Genomic DNA, 25,545 nt, shown 5'->3' on the forward strand with positions numbered 1-25,545 from the left:
ACAGACTTAATACAGTAAGGAATGAACCAAAAAAAAATCTCAAGGTAGAGCAGATAAAAATCAGAAAAGTTGCTGCCATTCAGCCAATAACTATCCACTCATGAGAAAATGTTGTTGAAACCATCATTTTCTCCAGTAAGTGAAGAGGTTACAGAACTCCAAAATAAGGGAAAGGAGGACATTTTAGTAAATGAAGAAAGACAGAAATTATTTCTAGTTGGAATAAACACCAGACATCCATCAAGAACTGAATGGCTCAGAAACTCTTAAGTGCTGCCTTAAATGTTATAAAGAGAATAATCTCTAGGTTAAGCCTTTGACCTTAGTTCTAAGAGATAATTTCTGAGGGTGCCTGCACATAGTTTACACTGGAGTATGAATAGAGAATGTAAAAGAAATTTCTAATAGCAGGTAGCAGGAAAGGTCAGAAAAGTAATGAACAGTTTTGAGATTTGAAGTGTTTGTGTGGGAGAAAGCTGCAAAGAAATTGGAATTTCAATACTTTCTAATTGGAGAAATAATGTTGCTTAAAAGAAAAAATTACTAATGCAAAACTGTAAAACCCACCCTGATAAATCACATATCATATCCACTTCCTTTTAACCACTCGTATATATGCAAAGACATACAAAATGATTTCTTTTCAACCAAATGTGATTAAATGAGATTTAGAAAAGGGCTACTTGGTGAGATTTTTGTAATGCCCTGAAATCAACAATTTTTATGGTAAAGAACATATATTGATTTTGATTTATTATTTATTTTCCAGTTTGAATAATGCAAGATGTTTTTATAAAAAATGATAGGGAAATGCTAAGCAAACAAAAAATCTCCTAGTGTGAAATACATGTGTACATTAAAAAATTGCAATGAAGTCTCCTACAAGGAGAATTAGCAGTGAATGTATGCAGTATATATTTTCCCAAAGCAAATTTAATTTGATACATATTTTCAAAGTTAAAAGTTTTCTCTCTTTATTAAATCAGAGAACATGTGACAAGTATAAACTTTCCTACATCAGTGCCTTTGTTTAAGCTTACCCTACAGTTAGAGGATCTTCTCACATCCAGCCTCAATTCTCCCTACACAATATAAAACAGAATAAATGTGATGCATTTTAGAAGCATGTTTTTATAAATTTCTCTACTAATTAAATATAATTCATCTGACTTTGATTTTTATTCTTTCTTGGGAAAATGACATAAAAGCTCATGTCATTTATGATGTTTGCTTTTATCTGAGGTGTCCTAATTTATAAAAGAAGACTTTTTTTAATTGCTCTATTGGTTAAATTTTGACCATACTTCCCTACAAATCAAATTCTTGATCAGCAAAATGTTCTTGGTAAAGGAATTTTGGTAGTCAGCAACGTTGATGGATGCTTGGTAAACAGCATTATATTGTATCACCCACTTAAGTTGGGTTTTAAAAGTTTTCTGATCTATGGGACTAGCAATATGCTGCTTTAGCAAATATTTCAATATCATGCTATCTAGAAGGAAGAAATATTATAATAATATCACTAAAATGGGTGATATTTAATATCAGTGAATTCTTTGACATTGTATACTTTGAAACAATATTCTACAAATCTTCAGATCTCGCCATTTACCATTATTCTATCATTTCAATCTGCCATTTATTTCTTCCTTCTTTCCTTCCTTCCTTTCTTTCAACAAATATTTTTTGAGAATCAATTATATGGTGTGAGCCCAAGGGTCAGGGCAGCAAGCAAGCCAGACCCAGGTTTCCTAGTCATATAAAACCTAGCAGAGAAGACAGTTAATTAAAGCATACTTGCAATGATGTGTGATGGGTATAACAATGGAGTATGTACCAGATGGACATAGCATTGGAACTTAACTGAAGTTTGGGAAAAGTCTGCAAGAAGCAATATTTCAAATGGTACCTAGAAGATAAGTCAGAGTTATCCAGAGAAAAGTTGCAGGAGAAGAAAATAATCCTGGTAGCAAAGTGAGAACTTCAGTGGTCAGGAGAGCAAAAGAAAGATGAAGAGAAATGTAAGAGATGAGGCTGGAGGGTTAGGCAGGAAATATATTATTGAGAGCTTTGAAAATGCAGCCATTGGACTTTACCATGAGAAGATTAAGGTAAATGGAAGAATCTTTAGAGTGGAATGACATAAAATAGTTTGCATTTTAAGAATATAACTAGAGTGACCCTCTTCATAATCAGATTTCAATAATTTGCCTTAGGAGTCCTCAATATTGCCTGGGAGTAATAAGAGAGGTCCAGAAATCCATATTCTCTTCACATGAAACTCCAGCTCCTTTCTCTTATGTATCTAGTTCTCCATTACCCTCCAGAATCTTAAGATCTCAGAAGAGTTTAGCTTGTTTTAATCCTGCCACATTGTGTCAACCCTGCTGGCCGGGTGGATACCACCTGAAGCATAGAAGCTGAGTGAAATGTACAGTCCGTCTGTACACTATTGGTGTCAGTGTGACTTCTTCTTCTTCTTCTTCTTTTTTTGAGATGGAGTTTGGCTCTTGTTACCCAGACTGGAGTGCAATGGCGTGATCTCGGCTCACTACAGCCTCCGCCTTCTGAGTTTAAGTGATTCTCCTACCTCAGTCTCCTAAGTAGCTGGGACTACAGGTGTGCGCAACCATGCCCAGCCAATTTTTGTATTTTTAGTAGAGACGGGGTTTTACCTTGTTGACCAGGATGGTCTCGATCTCTTGACCTCGTGATCCACCCGCCTCAGCCTCCCAAAGTGCTGGAATTATAGGTGTGAGCCACCATGCCCGGCCCCTCATGTGACTTCTTGATCTAGCAGTCTTTACACTTACTGAAGGGGCACCTGTGAAGCAGGTTCACTGTGCACCTGTTATCACTTCAGCCCAGTGCATCTTGGACAGCACTTTTACTATTTGTCAGAGTCTTGTGACACAGAACACTCAAACATACTCCATGAAGTGAGCTCATTACTATAGATAGGCATCAAGGGACAGCAGAAGCCTAGGATTCATGATGTGTCACCTCCCAAGGCTCAGAAAAGTTGCCCAGGATGAAGAGTCTCATCTGTGCTTGTCCCACTTGTACCACCACTGAGGCATCCTGGAAAGCAGCTTGCCCTGGGTTTTATATCCCATGGGCAACAGGATACACTGGGGTAAAGCATGGAAGGAAATCCCGTTCCTATGAGTGACTGGAGCAGAGTCTTTGCTGTACCAGCACAGGCCAGTTTCTGCTTATCTCACGATGTTACATTCCTAATATATTCCACAGTTATTCTTAAGAATTACAAGTGAGAAAGTGGGGACAATTGGGTCAGTAAAGGCCACCCAGAGAATGTTCCTGCAGTACTCAACCACACTGGATAGGCCCTTCAGGTTAATCATTTTTTATTTTGTCATTATGCTTCCTCTACCAGCATTGGCACCCTCCTCGATGGTGGGGAAGAGGATGTTTAGTCAGCTGCAATTTCTATGGCAGTGCTACAGGGATAGGGGTTTTGAAATTCTGTTCAGTTTAAGAATGGGGATTGAGAGCAGTAGCTCACACTCATCCCAGTACTTTGGGAGGCTAAGACTGGAGGATCACTTGAATCCAGGAGTTGGAGTCTAGCCTGGGAAACCTAGGGACACCCCAGCTCTACAAAATGTTTTCTAAAAATAGCTGGACATAGTGGTACACACCTCTGGTACTAACTGCTTTTGAGGCTGCTGTGGGAGGATTGCCCAGGCCCCAGAGTTCAAGGTTGCAGTGAACCAAGACTATGCTACCACACTCCAGCCTGGACAGCAGAGTGAGACCTTGTGTCAAAAGAAAAGAAAGAAAAGAGGAGAGGAGGGGAGAGGAAGGGAGGGGAGGGGAGAGGAGGGGAGGGGAGGGGAGGGGAGAAAAAGAGGTGAGGGGAGAGAAGGGGAGGGGAGGGGAGGAAAATGGAGGAAGGAAGGGGAGGGAAGGGACAGAGGGAGGGAGGTGAGGGGAAAGGAGGGAGGCAGAGCCTGTGATGAGCCTTTTTAGCCAGGGGCACAGCTGCAGGGAACAGAGGCCCTCCTCATGAGGTGAGAGGGCTCATGAGGCCCTTCCTGGCCAGTCAGCAGAAAGTATGAAGCTTCTTATCAACCCATCTGCAGCCAAGTCACTCTGATGGAGCACAGGCTACAGGGAAGGAAGCTTTCCACGGCTACTAATCTCTGGTTTACCTCAATATCCCTAGTTCAGCTTCTCTATTCTTTCATCATTTATGTAATGAATTCTCTGCTTTATGGATTTAGTTTCCAATAGCTCAAGTACTTTCGTTTTTTCTGAATGAGCCATGATACAGGTTTTATATGCAGTAAAAATAATGGCACAGCAATTCTATGGAGGAAAGAGGTAGGACAGAGGCTTGGAAAAGGCCTAGAAGTATGGAAGCTTACGTGACTGCAGAGCCAGTACTGTATTTGATCATCATTTCTATAATTAAAAAACACCTCTACAGAAGGAAGTATGTCTGATGTCATTTTGAAAATCCATCAAGAGTTCAGTTGTAGAACTAGGATGACATTTGCACATCAGGAAAGACATTTTGAAAGGCACTTGGCTTACTGTTGTGAAATATTATTATAGCCCCATTATCTTGTGCAGTTCCATTGTCCCTTACCTGAGTAATTTCCCTGTCAGTTTGACTTTTTGTGTTTTCAGAAAATAAACAAAAGTTCTGGAAGAAAATGCCAGAATTTAAACCAAATGTACCAAGAGGAAGAAGAGTGGATCAGACACTGGAAGGGAGGGAGACTTTTACTTTTCATTTATGTATCCTTTGAAACTGCTTTTATGTATTTTTACTATATACAATTATCACTCTTCTAATAAAATTTCATGAAGAATCTGCTCCATTGTTGAATGGTTAGTACAAGGATCAACAGAAGCAAGGGGCAGCTTCTGTATCTACACTGTGTCCCAGCTCTTCAGCAATGCAGCAGTATCATGACTGAATCTCATTTGTGAGGGCCTACCTTCTCTTTGTTCATCCAGGTTTGAGATTCTCTTAAGAAGTAACTATCCTATTGTAAGCTGCTGAGGTTGAAAGAATCTCCCTTGCAGTTCAGTGTAAATACAGTACAGTGTTAGAGCATTTTAGCAGCAAGACAATGTTTCCTGGGAACTACATTTCCTATCCCACTCTTTCACGTTGAAATGTGCCCATATAAATAGTTCTCACTAATGGAATTCTAGCAGACATAATGTGTGTCATTTCTGGGAAACTGACTTTTAAGAATCAAGTGTGCCATCCAGGGTCTGTCTCCTTCAACTCGCTGGATGTAGACAACCTGATGAGGTCTTAGAGAGGATAGGGAAGCCAGGGCTGGAAGAAACCAAGATCTCTGGATCATTGTATGGAGCAGCGGTGCAATTAAGTCTCACCTGGAAACTCTTGGGGATCCCTGAAACCCTCTGGAGGGTCTGTGAAGTGAAAAGTATTTGCATAATGACACTAAGAAAATCAGAGATATTAGCAGATCTGACTTTTTGATATTATATAATGAAATAAGGTAACATTTGGGAGATCTGTGTAACTCAGCAAACCAATATTTCCAAATGACCAACATGTGACATAGAAATCATCTGAGGGTAAAAGATTCAAAGTGCAAAATACACCAGTGGATTTTAATGTAAAACACTATGAAAAGTTCATTGATATGGCCCAGATTCCACATTGCAAGGAACCTTTAAATAACTACCATTTGTATCAAAGTGTAACTTTAAAGAAGACTGTCTACTATTATTTGAAACATTCACAAATGTCTGAAAGGATTATGAAATTGTTCTTCCCTTTGTTTAGTATATTTCACTGTAAGACTGGGTGCAAATATCTATATATTAGAACTAAAGCAAGATATGACAAAAGATTAAGTGAAAAAGCAGATATGAAATCCGACTGTCTTCTATTAAGCTAGACATAAAGAGGTCTATAAAGATGTAAAGCAATGTCACTCTTCTCACTAAAATTTTTGTTTGAAAATATGTGGTTTTCTCTAATCAAAATGCATGACTTATGTTAACATATCAGATTTATTACTGCTTTTAAAGGGATTAGTAAATATTTTGTTTTAATTTTTATATCTATAAATATTCATAGCTAGCACAGAAGTAAATCAAAACTTTTACAGTTCTCAGTAATATTTAAGAGTGTAAACTGGTCTTGAGATAAAACAAAATGTTGAGAACCATTTATTTGGAAGAAAGCCATTTGCTTATTAGGAACCAATGGAAGAGAAATAAACTCCATTGAGTTTAGGGCACTTTGTATTTTGAGGTCTATGTGTTACAGAACTTAAGTATATCCTGACTAATGCAAACCCCTGGGATAGCTTTCCAACACCTAAAAGTGAGCAATACATTTAATTGAACTTCTCTGTAGCACTCAGTTGCAGGCTCGAATATCTTCACTTCTGCAGTTAAGGAGAGACTGTACGGGGTGGATGAATAATAAACATTAGCCAAATAGAAAAGGTTTTGAGAACTTTTTAAAATGAAAGTTTCTTATATTCTTTAATAACAAAATAATTTAATTTCTCCTAACACTGATCAGGAAACACAATTTGTAAATGTTACTTTTAAGCAAAACATGAACATTTGTGTATATTAACGTTTGTATTATTTGATTCTAAGCATCTCATTGCTTTAGTATGAAAGCACACATTTTCTGCTTCATGCCTAACTCTAAGGCAATGAAAATAATATCTTCTCTTTGTTTTCTGTCAAACAAATTGATCGCTATTTACAGTAGTAAACAATGCAAACAAAATGGTGTGTTTGGTTTTAGAGGTATATTGGACTTCAGAGGGTTTTTAGGAACAGTATTTCTTTTTCTCTCTTTGTCAAATTTATTATTGAAATAATGCAATTATGCAAGTTTTTGTCTTCAAAAACGTCTCACATGTTTTATAAAACATGTAAGATGGATGTTTTACTATAATCCTATATCCAATCAATATATTATTTAAAAGACTACTGAGTAGGAAGAGGAAAATACAGTTTATAATGTTTATATCCTTGATGCACGTATACTCTCTGAGAGGAGAAAAAAAGGAAAAATTAATTTATGAGCAGTCTATATTTTATTCATTTTCCAACTTTTCTCTTTATATGCATCATAACTGAAATCAGCAACAGTCAGGCACCTAGCCACCTAAAGCAAATGCGAGTTAAAACTCTGATGAGCTCAGTCCCATTCCAGTAGAGTTCTGTATAATGTGCTCTGGATTGCAAGATTGATCTTGAAGATAGTCCATGATAGGTCTTTTCCAGTCTGCTCAAGTTACACAATTTTGGGGTAGTTCATGCCATCTAATTCTCTGCCAGATTGTCATAGCTAATGGCAGACAATATAAAAGCAAGGAAATTTGGTGGAGCTGTGTGATTTCTCTATCCTCAACTATATTCCACATGCAAAGTAAACAGAAGAAAACAGTACCCTAATATCTATTAAAGGGAACAAAACATGCTGTATAATGCACTTTGCTAAGGCAAGGACTGACATTTATTTTCTGTTACACTTTTCAGATTCGTTTAAATTCATATTGCCAAGTTCAGTTTATTTGTGAAGATTTAATCACAAATGTTTGATGCCCTTAACTATTGTGAGAAAAAGAGAAGGAAAAACAAAATTCCATCTGTTACTTATGGCATCATGATTATCTGTTAGTTTTCTGGCATGTGCCTGAAACCATCCAAAGTAGCTTATATGTTTGACGAGTTACTGGTCCTTACCACAGTCAAGGAGGTAAATACTATTTTCCTCCTCACTTTTCAAATGAGGAAACTAAAGCATAGCAGTTAGCAATTTGTCTGTACTGCTTCACTTTAGTTTTGTTGTTTCGCCAATAGTCTCACCATTCACCCAGTTTCTAAAACCAGAAACAGCGGAATCCACTAGAATTTCTCCCCCAAGCACCATTTCCTTTAACAAGCCATGTTAATTTTACCACCCTAGTGTCTTTGCTATAAATAGTATCCATCCTCACAGTTGCTGGCTGACATCAATTATTAACTCTTGCTGATCCACATATAAACTTTTCCAAACCATCTTCCCAGCAGTTTGACTCTCTCCATTCCATTTTTGACACTGGCAACAGGGTGATCTTTCTAAAAGGGCAAGTTGTATAAGGTCACTTACCTGCCTGAAACACTTCAGTGGTTTCCTGTTAACTACAGAATAATCAAACATGTAGCATGGTATACAAGGCCTGCCACAATTGACCTCTGCCTAACTATCTCTTTCTTCCCATACCTCCCACAGCTCCTCGAGCCTACACTCCTGTCACACTGGATTGGATCTGGTGGGCATGCTCTTACAGCCACACACTTGCTGTCCTCTCAACCTGCCAGAGTGCCCTTCATTCTTACTGCCCTTGGATAAACTCCATTTACCCACACACTCGGCTTCAATGCCAATCTCAAGGAAAAGTTCTCTCTCCCCATCTGTGCTAGCACCTATCATGTATTTATCTCTGTTATTTTGTTTTCATTGCTCTGTCTTTCATACATGGACTTGTTAGGAAAATGGACCATCAGCTAGTTTAGCTTTAAATCTTGGCTCTTCCCAAATGATCTTACATTTCTCTATTTCTCTGACTCTCAGTCTCTCCTTTAGGAAAATAAGAATATTAATTATACTCACATTAGAGGGTTAATATAAACATGAATTGATGTCAGAGGAGTAACAGTCTTAGCTATGGGCTCATATAGTGTAAGTATTCAATAAACATTAATTCTTGATATTAGCCATTCTCTAGGAACATAATGGAAATACTTCTATCCCGAAAAGTTGAGTTGTCTTTATAGTACTTATCACTCTCTGAAATTATTTTGTTTGTGTAAGTTAATTACCTGTCTCTCCAGACCTGGAAAATAAGATTCATGAGAACAGTGAACATGGTAACCTTGTTCACTATTGTTCTTATCACCTAGTATACCATGGGCAGTCAATATGTTGTCTGAGTTAATGAATATATTTATAGAATATGGCAGCAATCTAAAAAAGGTGACATGAGTAAGGAGTTGAGAAGTATTCAAGCAGGATCAAAGACACATTGAAATATTGTACAGGATTACTGTAGATCATCTTTACCAAGAATATGTGGGGTGATGCAGGACTATTTTTGAGACTGTATTGATAATTTGATGTCACTTAATAATTAGATCATCTGCTTTATCAAGGCACAATGGATTGTCCCTATTAATCACAAAAATTATTGAGATGAATAAGGGCTTATACATAGGGCTTATATTTGCTTGTGATACACAATTGCTTACAATAGTTTGACTCTTTTGCACACTTTTCTGTTTTTCTTTTTGAGACAAGGTCTTCCTCTGTCACCCAGGCTGGAGTGCAGTGGCATGATAATGGTTCACCATAGCCTCAGTTTCCTGGGCCCAAGCAATCCCTCCTCACTTCAGCTTCCTGGGTAGCAGGGACCACAGACATGTGCAAACACACCCAGCTAATTTTTGCATTTTTTATAGAGATAGGGTTTTGCCATGTTGCCCAGGGTGCTCTCAAACACCTTGGCTCAAATGATTCACCTGCCTCAGCCTCCCAAAGTGCTGGGATTAAAGATTTGAGCCCCTGTGCACAGCTCTTTTACTCACTTTTTAAACTAATGCAGTCAATTTCTTTTAACTTGCTTTCTAACTGTAAGCCATTGATGTTACTGAATGACCAAGACTCATTAATTTCACTTTTGCTGACCATTTAAAATAATATCCCTGAAATTGCAAGAATAGATTCCAAATGAGAAAATAGCTGCAGAAAATAACATCATGGTGCCAAAAGTCTTGCCAAGTTAAGTCATGTGTCACAAAATGAAAAGGCTCAACACCTGAATATATTTTCTTTTTTGCTAGCTATGAGGTATAAAAAGTTCTGTTGGACATTTAAAGGCCAACTGGAGGGCAATGCCATCAGCAAGACTGGGCATGTCAGGGAGATGGATGAGAGGCTTTGAGAAGCTGTGGAAGAAGAAACAGGAGTCTCCAAGCCACCGGCAGCCCTCTCATCCTCAAAATTCCTTGAGACTGCTTATTGACCTGTTGGGAGGCTTCTTCCCTCTAATGTTCCCACAAACTGAATTACTTCAGAATCTTTAGCTCTCTACTAATGCAGCCAATCTTCACTTTGGCAATGCATGATTACTAACCACCTCTAGATCTTTTTAAACATAAGATCACCAGTGTCTGGGCCCAACTCACTGGATCAGTGTATTAAAACTGGGACTTTCGATTTTTTTTTTTTTTTTTTTTTTGAGACGGAGGTTCGCTCTTGTTACCCAGGCTGGAGTGCAATGGCACGATCTCAGCTCACCACAACCCCCACCTCCTGGGTTCAGGCAATTCTCCTGCCTCAGCCTCCTGAGTAGCTGGGATTACAGGCATGCGCCACCGTGCCCAGCTAACTTTTTTGTATTTTTAGTAGAGACGGGGTTTCACCATGTTGACCAGGATGGTCTCGATCTGTTGACCTCGTGATCCACCTGCCTCGGCCTCCCAAAGTGCTGGGATTACAGGATTTTTAGATATCTATGTGTACAATGATCATAAATCCTTGTTTGCCCAGTTCAGTCTTGGAATTCACTTGCTGTTCCACTGTAATTCATTCCAAAAATAAGTCTGTGTTTAGATAATGAATCATGTGTTCACCTTATCTGTAGGGGATTCTCCTGAATAGCCAAGATCAAGACCCCCTCTCAATTGCTGTTTCTCATATTTATGCTACACATTTATGGTGTTCTTGCTAAAAATTTCCACTGATACATGTACATACTCATATATATGTAGCCACTTAAAAAGTTCATGAAAAAGAATTAAAAGATAAAAAATAAAAAATATAGACTTCTCAACATAATCTCCATCAACTTTAAGACACTTTTGTAAGCAAAGATATCAGCCATATATCCATTTCTAAAGAACTGGGGTTCCTGGGAATTTAACCATGTCAATGCAGTCTTTTTTACATTATTAACTGAAGGAAAATGGGTGTCCTTTAAAGATTTTTCAAGATTAGAACACAGAAAGAAGTCAGATGGAGCAAAATCAGGACTGGAAGATGGATGCCTAATTATTTCCCATTGAAAATCTTACAACAATTGGCCTTTTTTGATGAAAGAAATGAGCACCTGTTGAGGTAGAGAAGGACTCTCTGGCAGAGCCTTCCTGGATGTTTTTCTAATCAAACTTTGGCTAACTTTCTCAAAACACTCTAATAATAAGCTGGTGTTTCATTCATTAGCTTTCTAGAGGGTCAAAAAACAAAATGCTTGAGCATCCCATAAAACTGTTACCATGACATTGGCTCTTGACTGGTTCACTGTTGCTTTGACTAGGTCACTTCTTCTTCTTGGTAGCCATTGCTCTGATTGTGCTTTGTCTCCAGCATCACACTGCTAAAGCCATGGTTCATCTCTTGCTACAAATGTTTGAAGAAATTCTTCAGGATCTTTATTCAACTTGTTTATAATTTCCATTAAAAGCTCTGCTCTTGTCTGCAGCTGATCTGGCACAACAGTTTTGGCATTCACTGAATGGAAAATTGGCTCAGCTTTAATTTTTCAGTCAGAATTGTGTAAGCTGAGTCAATTGAGATATCTGTAGTGTTGGCTTTTGTTTGTGTTGTTAATTGCCAATCCTCTTCAATTAGGGCACGGACAAGATAAATTCTCTTCTCACAAATCTATGTGGATGATCTGCCGCTGCAGGCTTCATCTTCAATGTTGTCTCATCCCTTCTCAAAACAAGTTATTCATTTGTAAACTGTTGATTTTGGGGGGGCATTGTCCTCATGCACTTTTTGTAACACATCAGTGATTTTACCATTCTTCCACCCATGCCTTACCATACATTAGATGTTTGTTCTTGCTTCAGTTTTAGCAGAATTCATGTTGCTCTGATTAGGACTCTTTTCAAACTAATTTCTTATCCTTCTTAGTGCCTCAAAGTAGATCCTTTATATACATGTCCTAAGTTAATATGAGTTTATTTTGGTTCAAAAACTTTGAAATACATGCATAGTGTTTTGAAAATATATATTTCTGTGAACTTTTTGAAACCCCTTTGTATAAAATATATAAGTGTACACAGATGTGTATACATATACATACATTTATATCTTTTTAAACTTGAATTTTATAATAGAGAAATGATAAGCAGTGAGATCATGTGTCTTTAGTCTTCTATTCTGTGAAAAGTTTGGACCTAAATAAAGGTGTTTTTTTTTTTTCCTATCACTATACTTCTTGTAAAGTACGTGAAAGGACCTCCTTGCTGCCCCATTGCATGAAACTGAATGCACAAACTGAACCACTTCAGAAAGTTTAGCTTCTGCTCCTAGTCATATAAACAAAGCATCAGACTCAAAGGCAAAGAAATAGTATGCCAGTACCTGGCTGATTACTGTCATCCTCTTAGCTATCATTTTATGTCCAGCCAACAACAGCATTAGGTGAAGCTTGAAATGACAAAATGAATCACATGATAAGGAAAGTATATGAGTAACAAAATTCCAGCCTAATGTTTGTAGAGAGCTTTTGTGTTTGAAAAATTGGATTTTTTTCAAATCCAGAGTGCTACCAACCAAATCTATGGATCAATGGCTTAATCTATACAAATCAGAATAAGAAAAGCTATTCAGTGTTTGCAGTGAATTTATACAACATTATTGGAATGAGACTTGAGAATTGATGGTAAATAAATTTTTCTCACCCAGCTTCCCACTACTTTTTCCATGCTTCCTGTCCCCAGAGGGCTTCCTTTCTTCCTATTAAATACCTCCTCCTACCTGCAATGTAAAAACTCAGCCTCAGTAATGCTCCTGTTATTTCATAATGCCCTGCTGGGTTGGGTTTATATTTGATATCATTTGTTTTATCCTGTGTTAAGCATAATCTTGGGTACTTGATGAGTGTTTACTAAATATTACTGAATAAATTAATTCAAATGCAAATGTGTTATCTCCATGGAGGGACACTGCAATGTTAACAAGGATTCGTTGGCTAATTTCTTGGAACCTAATAATTCCCTGAGGAAATAGACCACCTCACAAGTCAGTGTTAAGAAAGGGTTGTAATTCCAGCACTTTAGGAGGCTGAGACAGACAGATCACAAGGTCAGGAGTTCAAGACCAGCCTTGCCAATATAGTGAAACTCCCTCTCTACTAAAAATACAAAAAATAAAAAATTAGCCAGGCATGGTGGCAGGTGCCTGTAGTCCCATCTACGTGGGAAGCTAAGGCAGGAGAATTGCTTGAACCCAGGGGGTAGATGTTGCAGTGAGCTGAGATTGCACCACTGCACTCCAGCCTGGGCAACAGAGCAAGACTCTGTTAAAAAAAGAAAGAAAGAAGGAAAGAGAGAAAAAAAAAAGAAAAAGAAAAGGAAGGAAGGAAGGAAAGAGAAAGGAGAAAGAGTGAGAGAAAGAAAGGAAAGAAGGAAGGAAAGAAAGGAACAGAGTAAGATAAGATACAAAATGATTTTTATTCCAAAAGGTCAAAACTGGTACATCTTTACCCTCTTTCTCTCTTTCTCATCTCTGTGTACACATGTGTGTGTGTGAGTGTGTGTGTGTGTGTGTGTGTTGAATCTGTGACTGTAAAAACGATAATGAAAGATAATGTATTGGCATGTTGGAAAAGGAAAAAAAGACATGACACTCATTGCTGAACAATGCACCTATTTCCATTCCCTATCAATGGCCTCGTTTTTGACTCCAGAGTAGAAAACTCTTAGGTAGATATTGCTTCCTGAAGAGGACATGGAAATGGATATTCCTGGGCCATTAACAAGATATGTGTGAATCCCCGTCTTTTACCCTGAAGATATTTGAAGGCTTAGGTTATGTTAGCAGAGTCAGCCTGACAAGATACAGTAGAGTTAATAGGTATCCCAATTCTGAAAAAGTAGAGTGTTCTTTCATCTTTGCATCCAGTGCAAAATGTTTTGTCTCTAGTTCTTTCCTAGCAAACCTCTCAAGCTCTATCAACAACTCAGAGGTGGGTGGGTGAGGATTTACTTTTCGTTAGTATATTTCCACCTAAGACCGAAGCAGGGGATTTTAACAAATGTTTCTCACTTGAGGTACAGCAGTACTCAGGGAGCTTGGGACATGGCTGTTTACTGACAATTCTGGAGGTATTTTAATACTCTAGGCAGGCTGATGCAAACAAGCTCGAGATCAGGTCTGAAGACAGGTTTACTAAATCAGAACATTATTCTGTGTTAATGGTGTTAACCCGTAGAAATCTGGCTTTTATTGTTTAATATGCTGTCTGAACACTATTTGGCATCTATCTTTTCCAAAGGAAGAAATACCATCTGCAGATGAAGATTTCTAATACAGAAAAAAAGCCTGGTTCCTATTTTCTATATCAGTCTAAATGTTAGAGATGTGAACAGAGTTCAAAGAAATATTGACTACAGAATAGATTAGGAAAAGTCCAGCGATTTGCAAGGAAGATGAACATATGAGATCTACCTAAGAGGTTTTCTCTTCTTACCTTGCCCAGAAAATAATGATTGGTTTCTTTGTCTACCTCAGCACCCATCTGTGAACTGGTGGAAGGAGTGATATTTATGAAACTGTGAGAGTGGAAGAAAGCACCAGAACCACAAATCTAGAATTTCTGTCTGCAGAGTAAGGAAGGGGCAAGGCTGGTCCTGCATCTATTCCTGTAGACTCCACAATGCCAGGGGATATAGCCCAAGGCCACTGTAAGTTCCATGAGGAACTAGGAAAGAGAGAGGGAAAAAAGAAGCATCTAAAAATATGTTAAAAGTCTGAATTTCTGGTGCTATTTTGGGCATTTTTGATGGGAAAATTCATTGTAAGTAAGACAATATCTTTGAAAGAAATTTTTACTTTCTTGCCCTGGTTTCCACAAGATGAATAACTATATTTCCATAACCTGTGCATAGGTGTGGGTGATTAGCAAATACACATTGAATGGTTAAAGCCTTGCTATCCAGGATAAAAGAATCCAAGCATGAATTCTTACTGAACAGTATCAGGTAAAGCTCCAAGTCAGTACAAGTCTACAATGAAGGAAGATGTGGTAAAAATTATTCTTGTCACAAACTTACCTGTCAGCTGCTGAAGTGATGTTTATATGTGTGGGCAAAGGGGATTAGCAGGTTTCTGTAATCACGCTGTCCTCTTGGCTTTTTGTTTTCTTAATCTGTCGATGGCAATTTGGCATGATATGACCTCTTCAAGTCCAGGGCTTTGCCTGTCTTGTTCACCAGAGCCTGACACAGAGTAGCTACTCAATAAATATTTGTTCAGTGAATGAGGAGCCCTTTAACAGTTGGGAACATATACCTCTACAGAGCAATAGCCTGTAAATCCATTCTGAAATCACTTCTGCTTCCTTGCCTCTTAAAATCCTAAAGAGTCAGAACACACAGAGAGTATTCTCCATCAAGTAAAAATCCCCCAGTGACAACAGAGTCTAAGGTTAAATATAATTTTTCAAGTTGTCTTCTAAGATTCAGAGTTCTCAGTTTCAACTCACTATTCCCATAGGATGTTCAAAGACCAGGAAAAAATGTGAAAAGACTGAGTCTATTTATAAATTACTCTTGGTGGTGCTCAAAACTTGAACTTCTTGTGATCTTAGGAACTCTCCAACTTCTCTGTCCCACACCCTGTTATCCTTCCCACTACGTAAGTCAGAGTGTGGACTTCATGGCTTCTATTGGTTACTAATCTCTGCTGAGCAACTCAGCACTTCTGGTTGTTTGTATGAAATTGGAATCTCCAGGTAAAGAGTAATTTGTTTTGTTCCTTGATGCCAAACAATGAGTTCATGTGATATAACACGTGCATTGAATATCTCCGCTTCTTTATATAGGCAGAACTCAAGGGAAGTTATCTATTCCATAAATGATATTTTTGATTCATTTTCTAGTATCACTATTATATATTATTTTCTGAATGAAAAGTGCTCTTAAAAATGGAAAATTTATCTGGTATCTTTTTATTTTTCATTGCTTTTTAAATAATTAGATCTTAACCAGCGCAGCCGAATTCTTTTTTTTTTTTTTTTTTTTTTTTTTTGAGATGGAGTTTCGCTCTTGTTACCCAGGCTGGAGTGCAATGGCGCGATCTCGGCTCACCGCAACCTCTGCCTCCTGGGTTCAGGCAATTCTCCTGCCTCAGCCTCCTGAGTAGCTGGGATTACAGGCACACGCCACCATGCCCAGCTAATTTTTTGTATTTTAGTAGAGACGGGGTTTCACCATGTTGACCAGGATGGTCTCGATCTCTTGACTTCCACTCATCTCGGCCTCCCAAAGTGCTGGGATTACAGGCTTGAGCCACCGTGCCCAGACCCGAATTCTTCAAATGGAAGTTCACACAAACTGTAAGCTTTGTAAGGCCCCTATTTCATTGGTTTGCTATAGTGTTCAGGGACCTAATATCATGCTATGGACATATTAAATACTCAATAGATATTTGCTGAATTAACAAACAAGTGTCTTTTGTGATGTTTTTCATTTCCTCCGCTACTTCTTAGCTACAGGCATTGAACAGTAAATTGGTTAGAAATAACCCGTAAGTTTTTTAAATCATAAGCGAAGCAGAGATTCATTCTAGAAATATCAGATGAGGACTTTTCTAGCAGAGGTCATAGTGAGTATATATATATATATATATATATATATACACACACACATACATATATATGTGGGTGTATATGCATACACATGTATGTATACACACATATACACACACACACACACACACACACACACACACACACACACGTATTTGCCCTGAGCTGAAAAAAAGTTTAGGGCTATGTCTGACTGCAGCAGTTGCCGCTGAAAAAGCTATCGAAGCAGGCTCACTTCAGTTGGTTATTTTATAGCTTTGTTCCAGTTGTACAGAAGAAGTATATTTATGATAGAAAGAAAATACAATTCTTCCTTCTATTGATTTTGGAGGTAGAACAATTTAAAAGTTGCTGCATTTGACTGAAATGCCAGAAATATAAATTTTATAAATAATTCAGTAATAGGCTGGAGGTTTTACTCATGCAAAATAAGGTCTCTGGTCTATGATCAATCACCTACTTAGGACAATATGCTCCTAGTCTTTTCTTATTTTCTCATTCTCATGAAAGTTTACTATTTGGGAGGCTGAGCTACTCAGGAGACTGAGGGAGGAGAAACACTTGAGCCCAGGAGTTCGAGGCTGCTGTAAGCAGTGATTGCACCCCTGGTGCACAGCCTGGATGACAGAGTGAGACTCTGCCTTTAAAATAAATACATACATATATACAGTTTGATCTGTATCCCTTTCTTTTTATCCCTTTCTTTTTGACCATGTTTCTTGTCAGATTGTTGTTATATAAGTAAAACCAAGAAGTTGTAGTTGGAGACAGCTGTGGCTTAGTGGAAAATCTTTGGGGTAAAGTAAGGAACTCAAGGTTTACTCTGAGTCTTTCATGTGAGTAAGAAAAAAACATTTAAGTTAAAGTGTGTGAAATTAACTTTTAACTGTAAAACATGACAAAGATATTTATTAGCATTGTTACACAATGGTTCAATACATGAGATACAGCTAAAAACTGATGAGAATAATTCTTCATGTCACTTACAGAATGCATTTTATTTCTTTTTGGAAAATTCTCATGTAACGTCTCTTAAGTGATATGTGTGCATTGACAAGACTGTGGATAGTGGAAAGAATTGGAATCAGAAGACCTGGTTTCTAATGCTGGCTATACTGTTTGCTAGTTTTATAATATGGACAAACCCCTTTTCTCTCTAAAGTTGTAGATTCATTTATATAAGTAAGACAAAAATAATAGAGCATTTCTGAAATATGGAATACAGAGAGGTGGTTAGAAAGCATTCTACTACTAATAAGGAATTAAAAGGATGAATCATAATAAAATGCTAGGTACTGGTACCGATGGTAAGGAGTCAAGTCTCCAAACCTCAGCCCCCACTCCAGACACCCAGCAAGCAGCTACTGTCCGTTCCACCCTGGAACCTAGTGTTAGTCATACATACATAATGACTGTATAAATATACTTGTATGACAACAAAAGGAACCATGTTTTATGTGTGTGCCCATTACATGCCACTCAGAATTTTGTGAACTGTTTCTTTCAATTCTTACTACACACCTCAAAAATAGATACCATTTCCTTACCTTTTACAAGTAAGGAAATGAAGATCAAAAGAGGTAAAGTCAGTTGATTAAAGTTACACAGTTTCTAGGCAGCAAAGAAAGAATTGAATTCCAGGCTTATTGAGTTTAAAGTCTAATGAAGTTACCTAGCATACTCAGGGCCTAAGCACTAACAGTGTCTACAGAGATCTGGACATAATGTTCTGTGTATGACACTTACATTGTCTAATATTTTAAGGCCATATATTTATTTACCTCATAGATTTCCTCTTTATTTTATTTATATTTTAATGATTTATTACTCTGTACAGATGACTTTGGGAAAATCATATGAAAAACATCAGGCTCCATGAGATCATCTATAAAATGGCTGGGTTATGTTATCTCTAGCTTTTATAGTTCTATAATTCTGTTAAGGGAGTTTTATAAGCATACTTTCTATCTCAATGTCTTCAGTCTTTTCCTTGGTTTCTTCTAACAGCCTAATACTATAGGATCAAAAAGAAAAAAGTAAAACATAACTTCCTAATAATGCATGGCTCTTGTATTAGGATTTTCCAGAGAAACAGAATCAATATGAGATAGATTGATCAATCGATTGACAGATGCAGACTGATAACAGACAGATGACAGACAGACAGTATAAGGAATTTACTCATGTAATTATAGATGAGGGAAGCCCCAAGATCTGCACTCTGTAGGTTCCAGACCAAGAAGAGCCAGTGTTTCAGCCCAGGCCCAAATGCCAGAAAAAAACAATGTCCCAGCTCAGTGTTCAGAAGGAATTCCCTCATACTCAGCCTTTTTGTTCTATTCAGGTTTGCAATTGCTTAGCTGAAGCCCACCCAATAAGACAGCAAAATATGCTTTACTCAGTCTATGAATTTAAATGCTAATCTCATCCAGAAACACCCGGAATAGTGTTTGACCAAATGTCTGAACATCTCCAGGCCCAGTCAAACTAACATATAAGGTTAACCATCATACCCTTTAAAGATTGTACTTCACTGCTTAGAAAAGCTTTTCTTGGCCTTGCATTGAAGGCATCAGGAAAAAGAATGATGCTATCGGCTTGGACTTCCTAAACATCATCAGTCAGGTCTCTCAATCCTCCTTCCCGAGAGCCTGAATAAGACCTGTAAGTGAGTTAACATCGAAGGTGATTTATAATACCTCTTCTGAATGTAATTAAAAATAGGCAATATTAAACAGTAAAATAAGTACAAAGTAATTGAAAGAAATCTTCTAAGGAAGATTTTTAATACTTAAAATTTGAAGGTGCTCCCTTTTTCCTGATGTTCTCAATAGGCTTCACAACACTGTCCTGTTCCCACAGAATGAACATCCAAACTCAATCCAAGTCATAATTGATTCAAGGCGGAAATCTTATGTGAAATTCTTCCATCTGTCATGTTTTGTATTTTGCATTTTTATCTTTCTTTCTGAAAGTTCTTCCTGTTTTATTTACCAAATAGTGTATTCTTCCTTTTGTTACAACATGAAAACCCATAAATTCATGTCATTCAGTGGTAAACACATAATGTTGCATTGTAATTTTCCCAAAGAGAGAGAAGAAGTGGTTAAGAAAATTGGAATACTCATTGATGTCTCTGATACCAGCTGACTTGGAAAGGTAAACAGCTCGGTCACAACTGAACCGTAGCATGTGACTTACAGGAATGTAATATTAAATTCCTCTCTTAAACCCTTCAGAGCATTATCTCCATTTCACTCTGAGGTAAAGTAACATCAGTGATTTTTTTCTCAATTGATTATTCCTTTGATTACTGTCATAAATAGAATGGCAATGGATATGTCCAATGTGAAAGTATTTGAATAAATAGTTGCTGAAATTGCATCATAGGAAAATAGATATAGTATAATTCTATGTTGAAAAGATTGTCATATGTCCTATACAGAGTCTTTGAGTAATAAGTATCATTTAGTCTTGTGACGATATATTTGCTCATTTGTTCTTTAGCTGTGTTCAACAAATGCTTATTGAGTGGCTACTGTGAGCTAAGACTCTAGGCTCTGGGGCTACATCAGTGAACAAAATCTACAAAACCTCTGCCTTCAGGAGCTTATAATCTAGTATAACTTCCATGGTACTTTGCATTTACATATATATCTCTCCAGTTGCCCTCAGTCCAGGGAGAAGGCACCACTGATTTGTTCTCTAGAACTTTATCTTATTAAACAGATGAGGTTAAAAATACCACTCAAAATGAAACAATGTTTATCTCCCAATACATGGTAAGATAGGCCATGGGCATCATAAGATTTAATAAGATTTAATAATTTTATAATAAATTGTTACTATTAGAATAGAATATGAAAGGAGGAACGATAATACCAAGATATCTGAGATATGAAGAATATTTTTTTCAAGCAAAGAGAGTGGCTGGGAATGAGCAAGGAAATGATACAATAAAATGGATGCCAAAAAAATAGAAAGAATGAATAAGACCTGCTATTTGATAGCAAAAAAAGAAAAAGAAAAGAAAAAAAGATGTAATGAAGCTTGGAAAGCCTGTTACCTATATTTGATGAAGGGCATTGGCTGGTTAGTAGAGAGATGTAAACGGAATAGTTTTAATGAAACACAGTGAATCAGAAATGTGATTTCAGTCATGTTATTCTGCCTTACTTAAAGGGAAGAAGGTCTAGCTAGAATCAGAGTTGCTGGTAGAGAGTATGTTTCAGCAATTCAGGCCAGAGATCATTGAGATTGTGTAGAGATGGAAAGGAAGAAATAACTATTATAGATTTTGTTGAATTAGAATTGTGTGTGGGACGTGTATGAGGCATCAAAGATAACAAAAAAAACTCGCTTCTGTTACATCAAAGAGAGTGGGATCTCCTACAATCATGGAAAAGTTACATTTAAAAGGTGAATTCTATTTGTTTACATTTATTTTTAACCTTAATACAGGCATTATTTAGTCTGTCTTATGCAGAAGTATTAATTGTCATCAGAACGTTAGAACTTTATGATTTTTGTAAGTTGCAGTAAAAATATGAAAATGTGTTATAGAAGGATTTTAGTTTTTTATCTGGAAAAGGAATAGTTAGCTGTGCTAGTAACAGTACTGTTTGATACTTCCATAGATTTGGTAAAATAAATATGGGCCTTTGATTTTTATTCATGTCTCTGATATAATTATTTAATATATCCCTAAATATAACTCTGAATACACAGAATAAAGAAAATTGTAATGATGGTTTTAAGATTCATTGTGTAGTGTTCCTGCTTTGAAATTTTGCTCAAGGCACTTAACTTAGAGTTCGTATAAATTGCATTGTAATATAAATAAATATAATTATAATTTTTAGTAATTTATGATAATTATTTACTTTTTTCTAGAACGGTTTATGGTAGAATTCAATTCAAACAGTGTTCACGGCTTACCGATACTAATTATGTGTAAGAACAACAATGATAGAATTACTCCAAATAGTAGCTAACAGTTGTGAACACTTACTGTGTACCTACCATTGGGCTAAGTGTTTTATCTTATTTAATAATGGATACATTATTGTCCCTGTTTTACTGATTGAGATACTATGTCACGGAGAGTTTTTTTATTGTAACTAGGTTTGCATTAAGCCGGATTTTCAACCCAACAATTTCAACAAATATGTTATGCAATTCTAGGCTGGGTGTTAAAATGTGGGAAAGAAGAATTAAAAAACATTTTTAAGTTGTATACATTTCAGATTGTTTTCTCCTGGAAAGTTTTTCCTTGTCCATATAACAAGCATGTCAGGTAGTCAGTCAGGTGTTATTATCTCCCTTTCAAACTGGAAGCCCTGGCTCAGAAAGGTTAATGAATTGTGAAAGTCAAACTGTTTTTAAGTGGCAAGTGGGAATTTTAACGCTCTTTATTTGTTTTATTTTTAAATAAAAATAAAGCTTCATTGAAAGAAGAAAAGCCTAAGTGAACCTGAAGCCAGGTTCTCAGAATTTATTGTGCTTAAAAATTCCTGGGGAATTTACTTAAAATGAAGATACCTGAGCTCAAACTACAGAATCTCAAATCCCAGGTGATTCTGATGAATAGGGGGTCTCCATTTGTTTTTTGTCAAAATACCACCTCACAGGTAGAATTTAAGTGGGCTGAGATGATGGCAGCATTCCATTTGACTGAAGGCGCAAAAGTGGAACCCATAAGGTAGGTTGAAGAAATCAGACAAGTTGATGGAACAGAGGTTTTGCAGAGGTGAGAATGAAAGGTATGATGGAAAATAGGCTAGAATTAATCTATGGATGTCCAAATTGTAGACTCATACTCACTTCTGTTTATATGTTTATAGTTCACTCTTGGGTTTGAGAAGGCCTGAAAAAGTTTTGAACATGTTCAGTATATCATGATGATTAAAACTACAAGTGGTATGAAGAATGGCTTATAAAGGCAATTTAAAATTGTGCAGTTTTTATGGATTGGATTTGTTTTGTTTTTTGTTGTTGTTTTGAAACGAAGTCTAGCTCTGTTGCTCAGGCTGGAGTGCAATGGCACCACCTTGGCTCACTCTAACCTCCACCTCCTGGGTTCAAGTGATTCTCCTGCCTCAGCTTCCCGAGTAGCTGAGTCTACAGGCATGTGCCACCACGCCCGGCTAATTTTTTGTATTTTTAGTAGAGACGGGGTTTCACTGTGTTAGCCAGGATGGTCTTGATCTCTCCACATCGTGATCCACCCGCCTTGGCCTTCCAAAGTGCTGGGATTACAGGCGTGAGCCACCATGCCTGGCCTAAATTGTGCCATTTTAAGAGAGATGTTATGAACCTGAGGTGAGTAGCATGTTACAATTGGTAATGGATGGAATGAAAAAGACTTAATCAAGCCTACAATTTGATTAATCAGAAATTAAGTATGAAAAACAGTAGAAAAACAAATGCAATGAGCTTTTTAAGTTTGAGATTGAGTATATACTCCAGAGGGGAAGACATTTGAAAATTATCTCCATCCTGTTTCAAATTTCTTAAAAATGTCAACAGCACCTATTTCTTTTGCCTTGATTTTATTTATTTATTTAGAGACAGAGTCTCACTCTGTTGTCCAGACTGGAGTGGAGTAGTGTGATCGTGGCTTATTGCAACCTCTGCCTCCCGGGTTCAAGCGATTGTCCTTCCTCAGTCACCTGAGTTGCTGGGATTACAAGCACATACTCCCACACCTGGCTAATTTTTGTATTGTTGGTAGAGACAGGGTTTCACCATGTTGGCCAGGCTGGTCTTGAATTTCTGACCTCAAGTGATCCACCTGCCTTGGCCTCCCAAAGTGCTGGGATTATAGGCACCATGCCTGGACTGGACTTTATTTTTTAAATGTGTTTTTATTTTAGGTTGTACTTATTTTCAAGTCTATGATACTTGTGAGACTTGGCAGATCTCTACTTTGGGATATGTTGGGTTCACCTACCAGTTTTGGAATTTCTAATAATTGAGGGTCAATTATTTGGATTTTGGGATCTTCTTTACTACATTATCTTTCTCTATGGTTATGAGGCCCCACCACATCTACAGGGTGCATCAAGAAATAAGGGTTTGTAGGGTTTACAGAGAAACCTCCTCCATTCATAGAATCTTTTCACAAAATTCAAGTTTCCAATAAGTGAAAACTTTCCTGTGGCTTAGAGATGACAGACATTTAGGTTGTACCATAAGAGTCTGAGTTGGGTCAAGGTGAGTCAGGCAAGCAGAGCATTCCAGAAACACACTGCAAATTTTGGCAAGTTGTGTCTCACATAATATCTGTCTGCTTAAGTGCAACCAACAGACATAGATTCCTTAGTGAAGTAGAGGGCAGAATTAAGGGAAGAACAGCTGCTTTGGCGAAGTATTAGGTACCATTAATGATTTCCACTTTATAAATACTTCCTGGAAAATGCTGGTGGACAGGGGATCACTGGGAAGACAAACAGCCACAGTAATAAAAAATTGATGGTGATGATCAGTGAATTCATTTATGTATTTACTATTTCTATGAATGAATGATGACCAGAAAACAGAAAAATAAAGTTTTTTTACATGAGCTTTAGGAAGACGAATGCTTCCTCCTATTGGATAAAAGTGAATTAAAGACTATGTGAGATAAACTATATTTTTCTTCCTAATTGACTGCACTGACATAAAAATTTGAGGCAAGTCGAACATTCATGACTTTATGCATACTTCTGAGGGTGTCATCAGACAGGTCAGTGGTTCGCAAATCTGCTGCACATTAGAATCTCCTGGGGAGCTTTAAAAATGCCTGGGCCACACCCCAAGAGAACCTAATTTAATTAGTCTGAGCTAGATTTAGACTATGGATTTTTTCTTTTATCTTAAGTTGCCAGTTGATTTTAATACGCGGCCAAAGTTGAAAACCACTGAGAGAGGTAAGTGTCAGCACTTCAGTGCTCACTGGCAGGAAACCATGTTTTTCATAGAACCAGTGACTCTTCCAAGTATTGAGCAAAATGCACAGTAAGAGTGGAAAAATTGGGAAAAGGAACTGGATTGTCTCTATTTTTTTTAAATTTGTAAGGTTCTGTTACTTGGCTTGACAAAAGAGAAATACTTGGCATGCTGTGAATTTGGCCTCAGCGGTAGTACTCAATATCCTGGTAGGAGAGAAAACTTCCTAATTTGGGTGTCTGTTATATACCAAGTTTCCATTATAACAATATTCCTATTTCTTTCTTTTTCTCTTAAAGAAGATTCTTCAATTCCTGTAAAAGGTTTGAATTATTTTCACTTTAACATATAGTATAGCAGTTAAACAGAAGTGTGAAATGTTCACGAAACTAAGCAAATTCTTGCATCAACACTGTGCAGGTCAAGAAATGAAATACAGGTGGCATCCCAGGGCCCCTCCATGCTCCCTCTCCTAATCAGTACCCTAATATCCTGATTTTTATGGTCACTTTTTTTATTACTATTTTTACATAAACTAAGGAATCATTGCTAAATGTTAGAGTTCTGCTAAAATTTTCATTTAAAAACTTATGTAAATGGAATACTTTTTTATGTCTGGCTTCTTTCAAATGTCATGCTTGTTTGAGATAACGCATTGGTCTGTTATTTTTTGTTGCTGTAAAATCTTACATTTTTAAAGGTATTACAAAATATGTATTCCTTTTCCTGTCCGTATATATGAGACAGTGCTGCTATTTATTATTACCAAAAAGAGTACGAATAAATTATGTACCTGTCTCTCAGTGCACATTTCTGAGGAGTATAGAATCTTAGAATGACATTGCTGGGAAGGTATGGGTAGCCCTAATTTAGAAGGTAATGATAATTTTCCCCAAATTTTTTAATACTAATGTTATACTCCTACAAGCAATATATAAGCATTCCTGCTATTCTACATCAAGAGTCTGCAAACTATGGTTCACCATCCAAATCC

The 25,545-nt window shown here is 37.2% G+C and overlaps 1 protein-coding gene across 15 annotated transcripts in view; it reads left to right on the plus strand.

The window, feature by feature from the left end:
- Positions 1-25,545, plus strand: part of NKAIN2 (sodium/potassium transporting ATPase interacting 2) — a 1,060,472-nt gene that overhangs the window by 579,337 nt on the left and 455,590 nt on the right. Inside the window, exon 5 of one of the 15 annotated variants that reach the window (XM_054254411.2) lies at positions 4,657-20,699. The exons of the other annotated variants lie outside the window; for them this stretch is intronic. Within the exon in view, the coding sequence (XP_054110386.1) occupies positions 4,657-4,824 (168 nt within the window). The 3' untranslated portion in view covers positions 4,825-20,699. Of the gene's footprint in view, positions 1-4,656; positions 20,700-25,545 lie in introns of those variants that run through there. 15 annotated transcript variants of the gene reach the window in all.

Source organism: Callithrix jacchus, chromosome 4 (assembly GCF_049354715.1).
Source record: "Callithrix jacchus isolate 240 chromosome 4, calJac240_pri, whole genome shotgun sequence".
NCBI classification, from domain to species: domain Eukaryota; kingdom Metazoa; phylum Chordata; class Mammalia; order Primates; family Cebidae; genus Callithrix; species Callithrix jacchus.